Raw genomic sequence first — 12,308 nt, 5'->3', positions numbered from 1 at the left:
CAAGTATTTATTCTCATGTAGATTTACTTTTCTCATTCCATGTTGTCCTCTTATATATTGTGTTGCATTCAAAACGACGACGACGACGATACAACTTTATTGTCAGTTTGCACTGAAATTCATTTTGCATCCATAGGCAGCTCAATTTGAGAATAAGTACACATACAACAGACACACTGTTACCATAGAGACAGACAAGACCCATCAGACAGAAAACAAAACACATCACCATTATTATTCATACATAACCCATTACAACACCACCTGTCCTCTGGATTTACATGTCTTTAGCAGCACATTCATTATTATTCAGCAACAAGATGGACTGATGGACAGAAGCGTTCTTCAGCCTGATGCGGTTAAATGTCGGGACTCTGAATCGCCTCTTGGAGGGCAGAAGTTGATATTCCCCATTTAAAACATGTAAGGGATCAGAAGAGATGCTGTTGGCCAGTCTGAGCATCCTCTTGTTGTGAGCTGCTTGAAAGGAGGCTGTCACAGGTTGGACAATGATCTTCACACACATTTTGATTTGGCTATAAAGTTTAGTTTTAAGTTTTACAGAGAGACTACTGAGCCAGGCTGAGCTGCAGGACAACAGAGAGACTACTGAGCCAGGCTGAGCTGCAGGACAACAGGACACTCTGAATCACTGATCTGAAAAATAGAAAAATGATCTGGCTGCTGGCTCCAAATGATCTGAGTCTGCGAAGAAAGTAAATGTGCTGCTGTATCTTCTTACAGGTGAATTCAATGTGAAGGTCCATGATAGGGTGGAGTCAGGTATTTGTATGAAGAGACCTGTTTCATTTCTACACTATGAATTGTAACTGGAGGCAGCTGACAGTCGGGAGGAAGGCCAAAAATCATACTAGTCTTACTAGTGTTAATGATGAGAGCGTTTTTCAGCTTTTTTAACAAAAAGTCAGACAAAAATCCGAAAAAAGCAAAAAAAATGTCTGACAAATGTCCAAAAACATTTGTCCAAAAAGTGTCCAAAAACATTTGTCCAAAAAAGTGTGTCCAAAAAATGTCCGAAAAAAGGAAACAAAATCTCAGAAAAAAGTCAGAAAAAAAAAAACGTCTGACAAATGTCCAAAAAGATGTGTCCAAAATATATCCCAAAAATTAAAAAAGTCAGAAAAAAGTCCAACAAATGTCAGAAAAAACAAAGAAAAGTCAGACAAATGTCAGAAAAAAGCAAAAAAAATTCAAAAAGTCAGACAAATATCCGAAAAAAGGAAAAAAATGTCTGAAAAAAGTCAGACAAAGATCCGGAAAAAAGTCTGACAAATGTCCAAAAAAATGTGTCAAAAAAAATTTGACCAAAAAATTTAAAAAATGTTCAAAAAAAGTCCGAACAAAATCCGAAAAAAGTTAAAAAAAATAAATAAATCTGACAAATGTCCAAAAAATTTGTCCAAAGAAATTTCACCACAATTTCCCAAAAATTTAAATAATTTCCAAAAAAAGTCAGACAAAAATCCGGAAAAAGTTAAAAAAAAATTCGGACAAATGTCCAAAAGATGTGTCCAAAAACATTTGTCCAAAATCTTTTAAAAATGTCCGAAAAAAGTCGGACAAATGTGCGAAAAAAGCAAAACAAATTCAGACAAAAATCCGAAAAAAGGAAAGAAAATGTCCGAAGTCAGAAACCCCCCCCAAAAAAAACATCTGACAAATGTCCAAAAAGATGTCCAAAAAAATGTGTCCAAAAAATTTAAAAAATGTCAGAAAAAAGTCCGACAAATGTCCAAAAAAAGGAAAGAAAATGTCCGAAAAGTCAGAAAAAAATCATTAAAAAAAAACGCCTGACAAATGTCCAAAAATATGTCCCAAAAAAATGGGTCCAAAAAGTCCAAACAATTTAAAAAAAGGCAGAAAATAGTCCAACAAATGTCAGAAAAAACAAAAAAAAAGTCCGACAAATGTCCAAAAAAAATCCAACAAATGTCCGAAAAAAGCAAAACAAATTCAGAGAAATGTCAGAAAAAAGGAAACAAATGTCCGAAAAAAGTCACACAGATCCAAAAAAAAATTCTGACAAATGTCCAAAATATTTGTCCAAATAAATTTGTCCAATTTTTTTTTTAAATGTCCGAAAAAGTCAGAAAAAAGTCCAAAAAAAGGAAAGAAAATGTCCGAAAAGTCAGAAAAAAATCATTTAAAAAAAACGCCTGACAAATGTCCAAAAATATGTCCCAAAAAATGGGTCCAAAAAGTCCAAACAATTTAAAAAATAAATTTGTCCATTTTTTTTTTTAAAAAGTCCGAAAAAAGTCCGAGAAAAAAAAGAAAAAAGTCTGACAAATGTCCAAAAAAATGTGTCCAAAAACATTTGTCCAAAAATTTTTAAAAAAATCCGAAAAAAGTCAGACAAAAATCCGAAAAAAAAGTTACAAAAAATGTCTGACAAATGTCCAAAATAATTTGACCAAAAAATTTCCAAAAAATTCAGAAAAAAGTCAGACAAAAATCCGAAAAAAATGTCTGACAAACGTCCCAAAAATTTGTACAAAAAAATTTGTACAAAAAATTTACAAAAAAATAAAAAAAATATTAGAAAAAAGTCTGACAAATGTCCGAAAAAAGTCAGAATAATGTCCGAAAAATGTCCGAAAAACATAAAAAATGTTTGACAAATGTCTGAAAAACGTACAAAAAAATCTGACAAAATCATAAAACATCAGAAAATAATCAGAAAAGTCACAGAAAATAGAAAAAACATAGAAAAATCTGAAAAGAATTAGAAAATAATCAGAAAAAATTCTAAAATGATCAGAAAAGTCATAATAGAAGGAACACTTCACGAATTTGCGTGTCATTTGTCTTGAACTTGTGTTTTTGGGGAACACAAACAGACCAATTTTAGGACCGAAATCAACTCGCACATTGTTACGGATTTGTGAGTGAAGGCAGGCAGAGGAGCAGAGACTCCGGTCCTGGAGACCAAAGCTACGGTCTCCGACCGCGGCCAACACTGTTTAACAGCTTCACTAGATACAACCAAGAGGTTTTGGTGCTTCACTGGAGTTTGAGACACCGACCAGCAATGATTTATACCTGAACCTTTAAGAACAGTTATTACTGCTGCTATCCTACAATCTATAAACATTTAAAAACTGAATGCAGTTCCACCAACTGACCAGCAGGAGTCAGCCTGCCCGGTCTGTGCAGTGTGGTGGGGGATAAAACACTCTAATACTGTCTGAAACATGAGATTATTAATTCATATACACTTAAATGTCCTCGATGTGCGTTGCTGTGTTGTTTAACAATAATTAAACCAGAGAACATGCCGTTATATTGTAGCCCGAGAAATCGCCAAACCAGACTCCATTAATGAAATCTACAAATTAACTTTTGTTTCTCTTTTTCATAAAGAGTTCTCACCTCCACGAACATGAATTGTGATTCCATTGAATCCTGAGTTTATAATAGAAAACTCGGCACACAACCAACACACCACCGAGCTCTTATTTTAACTTTATAGCAACTTTAAGAACAGTTAGTACCGCCGCTCTGCCTACCAGACACCCGGCGGAGGGATCTCTAGTCTACAGTCACCCGGCGGAGGGATACCGAGCAGAGAGCAGACACATAATACAAGTTGTAATTCTATTATTATAAAGTGTACCTGTGGTTGTTGGTTGTTGTACCGTGGACAGCTGCAGGTCTGGACTCAAACTGGACTCAAAGTGGACTCATCAGAGTGTTGCTGCCCCCCCCTTCCCCCCACAGAGCAGCCAGTCAGCCAATCAGAGAGCCCGATCAATTAAACAACCAGCTGCCAATCATCATCCAGCTGGGCAGCATGATCACTAATGATGGATCAATGAATACAGATATTTAACCTCTAAAATTGAAATCAGCCTTATAGATTCTGACAGGGACACACATGAACATCAACCGGCCACGGTGTCAACGGTGACGGTGTGAACGGTGTGAGCACGTCAGCGCTGGCTGAATATATGACAATATAAATATGGCAGTTTTCAACACTAAAGATTTCATATAATTTCATACTAAAAATTCACATTATAATTATATATAAATCTGTATTAAAATCTGTTAAATCTGTATTAATACAGCTGTTATCAGACAGCTAACTCACATCTGTTCATCCAGCTACTGTAGCCTATATTTAATGTATATAAAATGTCAGAACACGTGATGGTGAACACGTGATGGTGAACATGTGATGATGAACACGTGATGGTGAACACGTGATGGTGAACATGTGATGGTGAACATGTGATGATGAACACGTGATGGTGAACACGTGATGGTGAACATGTGATGGTGAACACGTGATGGTGAACATGTGCTTTAGTTTGGTATGGTAAGAGCAGTAATTGACATTGTTACGTCTGGATAGTTGAATATGCTGTCTAGCAGATCTTCTCAGCTGTAGCTAGCTAGCGTTACATCTACCTGTAAACAGGTGTAGAGGTTGTTGTCATGCCGATAATAACATCATTATTTCTCTTTGATGGACTGAGTATATGCCGAATTAAAGAGCAGCTCTCACTTCTTCAGAGATGCTCCTCATATTGACATTGATGATTTACGGTTTGTCCAGTAAAGCAGCAGTCCTTCTATAACAGTGCAGTGTGAGTGGAGTTCAGTGTTTCAGTGTCTATAGATTGTAAAAGGTACCGAACATCATGGAGGAACGATGGTGTGGCGGATGCTGAATTCAAGAGAAGGTGCCACCGATTCAGAAAAGCTCTTAGTGTTGTTTTTTACAGGTGATTTGTTTTCCATTAACGTAGCAGCATCTTTCTAATCTATCACATGTCTGAATGGAGTTCAGAGTTTCAGTGCCTGCAGGTTGTAACCGACTACAGACGCTGTAAACCACCAGGAGCTGATCTCAATACAACACATTTCAGTTTTCTGACCAGAAACATATTCAGTTGTGATTGACAATGTTACACCACTTTTAAATGTTCACATAAAAACACAGTTATCTGTGTTAAAGAGAGAGAAATACAGAACGAACTAACTGAAACTCAGTGTGTTATTAACCAGTGTAGTGGACAGGTGTAGGCGTCTGTCATATACACTCACCGGCCACTTTATTAGGCACACCTGTTCAATTGCTTGTTAACACAAATAGCTAATCAGCCAATCACATGGCAGCAACTCAATGCATTACGTCATCTAGACGTGGTGAAGACGACTTGCTGAAGTTCAAACCGAGCATCAGAATGGGGAAGAAAGGGGATTTAAGTGACTTTGAACGTGGCATGGTTGTTGGTGCCAGACGGGCTGGTCTGAGTATTAAACTGCTGATCTACTGGGATTTTCACCACAACCATCTCTAGGGTTTACAGAGAATGGTCCCAACAAGAGAACAGATCCAGTGAGCGGGGGTTGTGTGGATGAAAATGCCTTGTTGATGTCAGAGGTCAGAGGAGAATGGGCAGAGTGGTTGGAGATGATAGAAAGACAACAGTAACTCAAATAACCACTCGTAACAACCAAGGTATGCAGAATACCATCTCTGAACGCACAACACATCCAACCTGGAAGCAGATGAAGACCACCCGGTACTAGCAAGGTGTACCTAATAAAGTGGATACCACCCGGTACTAGCAAGGTGTACCTAATAAAGTGGCCGGTGAGTGTATATAGAAAAGGTGTAAGTTAGGAACATCACTAAATGACAGCAGGTTAAACTATAACACTAGCGGCCAGATGTTAGACACTCCAGATGTGACTGAATCATGTAAAAGGGGCGGGATGTGAAAACCTTCATTCACCTTCAGTTAACTCAGATTTACAAACAGTTCACATGAATCCAGATCGGTTGGTTTGTAACTGTAGTTTGGTTTTCAGACAGCAGAGCTTTATAATAAAACAGCTGGAGACACAACGCTTCTACCAAAATCAGATTTTATTACAAAAAACTAAAATCAAGTCTTTAATATTTGACATAATAATAACAATAATAACAAACAGAGTCCATGTAGAGATTTCTGTGTGTTTGTCCGTCCAGCAGGAGGAGGAGGAGGAGGAGGAGGAGAGAGGAGGAGGAGAGAGGAGGAGGTGGAAGAGGAGGAGGAGGAGGAGAGAGGAGGAGGAGGAGGAGGAGGAGGAGAGAGGAGAGAGGAGAGAGGAGAGAGGAGAGAGGAGAGAGGAGAGAGGAGGAGGAGGAGGAGGAGAGAGGAGGAGGTGGAAGAGGAGGAGGAGGAGAGAGAGGAGGAGGAGGAGGAGGAGGAGGAGGAGAGAGGAGAGAGGAGAGAGGAGAGAGGAGAGAGGAGGAGGAGGAGGAGGAGGAGGAGGAGGAGAGAGGAGGAGGAGGTGGAAGAGGAGGAGGAGGAGAGAGGAGAGAGGAGAGAAGAGGAGGAGGAGGAGGAGGAGGAGGAAGAGGAGGAAGGTCATCATGCGGAGCTGTCACTCTGCTTGCTGCTGTGGACTTCCTTCCTCTGGAGAACCTGGCTGGACAAACTCTCCACCTCAGCCACGTGAGCCAGTAACTGGGCCAGAGAGGAGTTCTGGTACAGAGAGACAGAGACCGAAGGGTTAACGACATGGTATGAAATAGGGGTGTTCATAATTAACCGTTTAATCAACATTAAGCATTTTAACTGATTAACGCTATCGGTTAAAATGCTTAAAAGAAATGATAATAATGAACTCAAAGCTGAGCGGCTCAGAGGAGCGGCTCGTCTCTTTAAGGAGAAAAGCTGGTCCACCTTAACAGACCACCTTAAGAGACGGAGCCGGAGCTGCAGGAAACAGGAAGTCGGCTCGCTTGAGCGGAGCGGAGGAGTTGTAGTTTCATAGCATTTATTCACCAACAAATAAAGTGTCCACACACTGCTACACCTACGATCACAGCTAGAACACCACCAACAACCTCACACTCACCACCAACACACACACAGTCTGTTGGAAACTCACTAAAGTTACTCAGACTACGTGTGGCGGCGGCGAGCACGAAGACTCCGGCAACACTAGAGCTGCTAACGGAGCACAAACACACACACTGTCTGTTGGACACTCGCTAAAGTTCCTCCGGCAGACACACAGCTGACAACCTGCTGAACTAAACTACATGTGCGCTGGAGACTTTTACTTCTTCAGGAGAAAAAAAAGTCGTAATATTACGAGAATAAAATCACAACTTAACGAGAAAAAAAGAAAATAACACGTAAAAATACTACTTTATAATATTATGACTTTATTCTCGTAAAGTTATTTTAAAATGAGCATCCTTAGCGTGAAACATGACCACGAGTGGCGAGTTAGTCGACAGTGATGTCATGTGACTGACCAGCTGAGCGAGGCGGTCTCTGGCGGTGGGACTGCAGCGGACCGAGTTCAGCTTCTCCTCCAGAGTCTCGATGAAGTCCAGCAGCATCTTCACCAGATCCACCACAAACCTGAAACATGGAGGACAACTCAAACATCCTGGTCTCCTCCCAGTTCCACTAGAGCAGCTACAGACCTGGACCCCGACCGGGTATAGACCTGGACCCTGACCAGGATCAGTTCTCTCTGTGATGAGAGACGGGACGTTACCTGTGCAGGTGAGCCTGGACGGGCAGGTTGGTGCGACCCAGCGGTCTCATCAGTCTCTGCCTCAGACTGTTCTGGTCCTTCAGGAGGTCCTGCAGGTGACCGCAGAACATCTGCAACACCTGGAACCTCCGAGCTGCAGTAGACCAGAGAGCACATTCTTTAATCACACACTTCCTTCATCATTTACACTTCAGACTGTTTGTTTCTGGTTTCTAGCTGCTGATGAGCTTTAAAACATCAGCAGCAGAACAAACATCTGTTTAAATGTGTTTAAAACATCAGCAGCAGCGAGAGAGGAGAGAGAACAAACATCTGTTTAAATATGGTTAGTTTAAAGTCCAGTTCAACCTGCTGACACTCAGCTGATCTCTAGTTCTTCACTGTTGGTGTCTGAACACCAGTTTTAGCGTTTAAAGACTCACTGAGGTAGAACGTGTGCGTGACGTCGGCGCTCTCCTTCTCCATCTTCAGCAGCTCCACCTCCAGCTGCAGCTGCACCAACAAACCAACATCCAACACTTTAACATGACATATATATCTATATCTCTAATCAGAGAATCAGATCCAGGTGTTCTTCAGGAAGAGAAATCATCTGCATAACCTTTATATTAAAGTTCAGTTCATCGACGTAAACACAGAATAATTCAAACTCCAGTAAACGATTCTACTGGTTTGATTCTCTTTCCTATTCCCGTGTATGTGGAGATGTCAGCTCACTGCAGAGCGGTGTGTACGTAGTGATGTGTGGCTGAGATCTTATCATCGTTATTAATGTAGAATGAATCCAGACTACTCAGCAGTAGGCGCTCTGATAAAACAGGAAGTGACGTCACACTGAGTGCGTACCTGGTCCAGCTGTCTCTGCGTTCTGATTCGCTGTTCAGCCTCGTGCAGGTGAGAGGAGAAGGCGGGGCTCAGCCTGGAGGAGGCGGAGTCTAATTCCTCCTGAAGAAGACGGATAGAACATTCATTATTAACACCGTTGGTTCTGTTGGACCACGGCTCAGCAACCTCTACTATCTACAGATAAACAATACAATTCAAACATTCCACAGCTCATAGTCTGCTGGAAGTCTAATGCAGGGTTGGGTTATTTATTTATGAAGACTACACAACATAAGTTAACATGAATAACATGAATAATATACGGAGCATGAGAGGCAGAACAACCACTGGGCTGATCTGAAGCTTCCACCGAGAGACAAGATTAATGTAAAGAAATAATATGACTACATAAAAGTGATAACAAACAATTAGAACAAAATATATATTATAACAACAATAACAATAAATATATATAAAAAAGACAAATGTGTGTGTTGTGTGGAAGTGTACGGTGCGAATGTACGACGGAGTATCAGGGCACATTGAGGGGGAAAAAAGTTTACGGAGATTTACAGAATAAAGTCACAACTTTACGAGAAAAAAAGAAAATAACACGTAAAATGACTACTTTATAATATTATGACTTTATTCTCTAAATCTCAGATTTATTTTTTTCCCTCAATTTGGCCCTAATACTCCGTCGTACCATAGATATACAAAAATGACAAATGAAAATGTCATTTTTCAATCATTTTTTAGAGCTGAAGAGCTGAATGTGTCTCCGGAGCAGCAGGTCGCTGGGTTAGAACATACTGTATATATTTGTGTATTGTTATAATAATTAGTTTTATTTGTGCAGGTGAATCCAGATGTGTTGGACTGTGTTATGATGCTTCAGCAGAGAGGTGAGTTTAATAACATGAAGTTGTTTCTATGAGTGACTGAATGGAAGGATTTGACCTCTGACCTGAGACACGACCTCTCTGGAGACACATCTGGCCAGCAGGCTGGCAGCTGGACTCACTGAGAACGGAGACAGATCCCACTGATGCATCTGAAACACAAATACAATATACACAATATACACAATATATAAAATACATTATACATGTAGAGTATTCCTCTCTCTCCATGTTCACCATGAAGAGAAGTGAGTCTCCAGCTGGAGCTGATGAGGAACTCCAACACAGCAGAACTCTACAATCTACAACTCTATAACTCTACAATCTATAACTCTATAACTCTATAACTCTATAACTCTACAATCTACAACTCTATAACTCTATAACTCTATAACTCTACAATCTATAACTCTATAACTCTATAACTCTACAACTCTATAACTCTACAATCTATAACTCTATAACTCTATAACTCTATAACTCTACAATCTATAACTCTATAACTCTACAATCTATAACTCTATAACTCTATAACTCTACAATCTATAACTCTATAACTCTATAACTCTACAATCTACAACTCTATAACTCTATAACTCTACAATCTATAACTCTATAACTCTATAACTCTATAACTCTACAATCTACAACTCTATAACTCTACAATCTATAACTCTATAACTCTATAACTCTATAACTCTACAATCTACAACTCTATAACTCTATAACTCTACAATCTATAACTCTATAACTCTACAATCTATAACTCTATAACTCTACAATCTATAACTCTATAACTCTATAACTCTATAACTCTACAATCTACAACTCTATAACTCTACAATCTATAACTCTATAACTCTATAACTCTATAACTCTACAATCTACAACTCTATAACTCTACAATCTATAACTCTATAACTCTACAATCTACAACTCTATAACTCTACAATCTATAACTCTATAACTCTATAACTCTATAACTCTACAATCTATAACTCTATAACTCTACAATCTATAACTCTATAACTCTATAACTCTACAATCTATAACTCTATAACTCTATAACTCTATAACTCTACAATCTACAACTCTATAACTCTATAACTCTACAATCTATAACTCTATAACTCTATAACTACAATCTACAACTCTATAACTCTATAACTCTACAATCTATAACTCTATAACTCTACAATCTATAACTCTATAACTCTACAATCTATAACTCTATAACTCTATAACTCTATAACTCTACAATCTACAACTCTATAACTCTATAACTCTACAATCTACAACTCTATAACTCTACAATCTATAACTCTATAACTCTACAATCTATAACTCTATAACTCTACAATCTATAACTCTATAACTCTATAACTCTACAATCTACAACTCTATAACTCTACAATCTATAACTCTATAACTCTATAACTCTATAACTCTACAATCTACAACTCTATAACTCTACAATCTATAACTCTATAACTCTATAACTCTACAATCTCCAACTCTATAACTCTATAACTCTACAATCTATAACTCTATAACTCTACAATCTACAACTCTATAACTCTACAATCTACAACTCTATAACTCTACAATCTACAACTCTATAACTCTACAATCTATAACTCTATAACTCTACAATCTACAACTCTATAACTCTACAATCTACAACTCTATAACTCTACAATCTATAACTCTATAACTCTACAATCTATAACTCTATAACTCTACAATCTACAACTCTATAACTCTACAATCTACAACTCTATAACTCTACAATCTATAACTCTATAACTCTATAACTCTATAACTCTACAATCTACAACTCTATAACTCTACAATCTATAACTCTATAACTCTATAACTCTACAATCTCCAACTCTATAACTCTATAACTCTACAATCTATAACTCTATAACTCTACAATCTACAACTCTATAACTCTACAATCTACAACTCTATAACTCTACAATCTATAACTCTATAACTCTATAACTCTATAACTCTACAATCTACAACTCTATAACTCTATAACTCTACAATCTATAACTCTATAACTCTACAATCTACAACTCTAACTCTATAACTCTACAATCTATAACTCTATAACTCTATAACTCTATAACTCTACAATCTACAACTCTATAACTCTATAACTCTACAATCTATAACTCTATAACTCTACAATCTACAACTCTATAACTCTACAATCTACAACTCTATAACTCTACAATCTATAACTCTATAACTCTATAACTCTATAACTCTACAATCTACAACTCTATAACTCTATAACTCTACAATCTATAACTCTATAACTCTACAATCTACAACTCTATAACTCTACAATCTATAACTCTATAACTCTATAACTCTACAATCTATAACTCTATAACTCTATAACTCTACAATCTACAACTCTATAACTCTATAACTCTACAATCTATAACTCTATAACTCTACAATCTACAACTCTATAACTCTACAATCTCCAACTCTATAACTCTATAACTCTACAATCTATAACTCTATAACTCTACAATCTACAACTCTATAACTCTACAATCTACAACTCTATAACTCTACAATCTATAACTCTATAACTCTATAACTCTATAACTCTACAATCTACAACTCTATAACTCTATAACTCTACAATCTATAACTCTATAACTCTACAATCTACAACTCTAACTCTATAACTCTACAATCTATAACTCTATAACTCTATAACTCTATAACTCTACAATCTACAACTCTATAACTCTATAACTCTACAATCTATAACTCTATAACTCTACAATCTACAACTCTATAACTCTACAATCTACAACTCTATAACTCTACAATCTATAACTCTATAACTCTATAACTCTATAACTCTACAATCTACAACTCTATAACTCTATAACTCTACAATCTATAACTCTATAACTCTACAATCTACAACTCTATAACTCTATAACTCTATAACTCTACAATCTACAACTCTATAACTCTATAACTCTACAATCTATAACTCTATAACTCTACAAT

The 12,308-nt window shown here is 37.4% G+C and overlaps 2 protein-coding genes across 5 annotated transcripts in view; both read right to left on the bottom strand.

Moving 5' to 3' along the window:
- mdga2a (MAM domain containing glycosylphosphatidylinositol anchor 2a) overlaps nt 1-12,308 on the bottom strand; it is a 128,581-nt gene that overhangs the window by 91,479 nt on the left and 24,794 nt on the right. The window lies entirely within an intron of this gene.
- haus2 (HAUS augmin like complex subunit 2) overlaps nt 1-12,308 on the bottom strand; it is a 99,777-nt gene that overhangs the window by 80,698 nt on the left and 6,771 nt on the right. For 2 of the 4 annotated variants that reach the window (XM_074660928.1, XM_074660931.1), the window contains exons 2-7: nt 9,326-9,412; nt 8,380-8,478; nt 7,956-8,025; nt 7,534-7,666; nt 7,286-7,394; nt 5,885-6,503 (exon numbers count right to left, since the gene is read on the bottom strand). In XM_074660928.1, coding sequence (XP_074517029.1) covers nt 6,390-6,503; nt 7,286-7,394; nt 7,534-7,666; nt 7,956-8,025; nt 8,380-8,478; nt 9,326-9,412 — 612 coding nt within the window. In that variant the 3' untranslated portion in view covers nt 5,885-6,389. Of the gene's footprint in view, nt 1-5,884; nt 6,504-7,285; nt 7,395-7,533; nt 7,667-7,955; nt 8,026-8,379; nt 8,479-9,325; nt 9,413-12,308 lie in introns of those variants that run through there. The other 2 variants (XM_074660930.1, XM_074660929.1) reach the window with 2 other exon arrangements.

Source organism: Sebastes fasciatus, chromosome 15 (assembly GCF_043250625.1).
Source record: "Sebastes fasciatus isolate fSebFas1 chromosome 15, fSebFas1.pri, whole genome shotgun sequence".
In the NCBI taxonomy this organism is placed as follows: Eukaryota; Metazoa; Chordata; class Actinopteri; order Perciformes; family Sebastidae; genus Sebastes; species Sebastes fasciatus.
The sequence above is the reverse complement of the archived record's forward strand: the minus strand, read 5'-3'. Positions and strand labels throughout refer to the sequence as shown.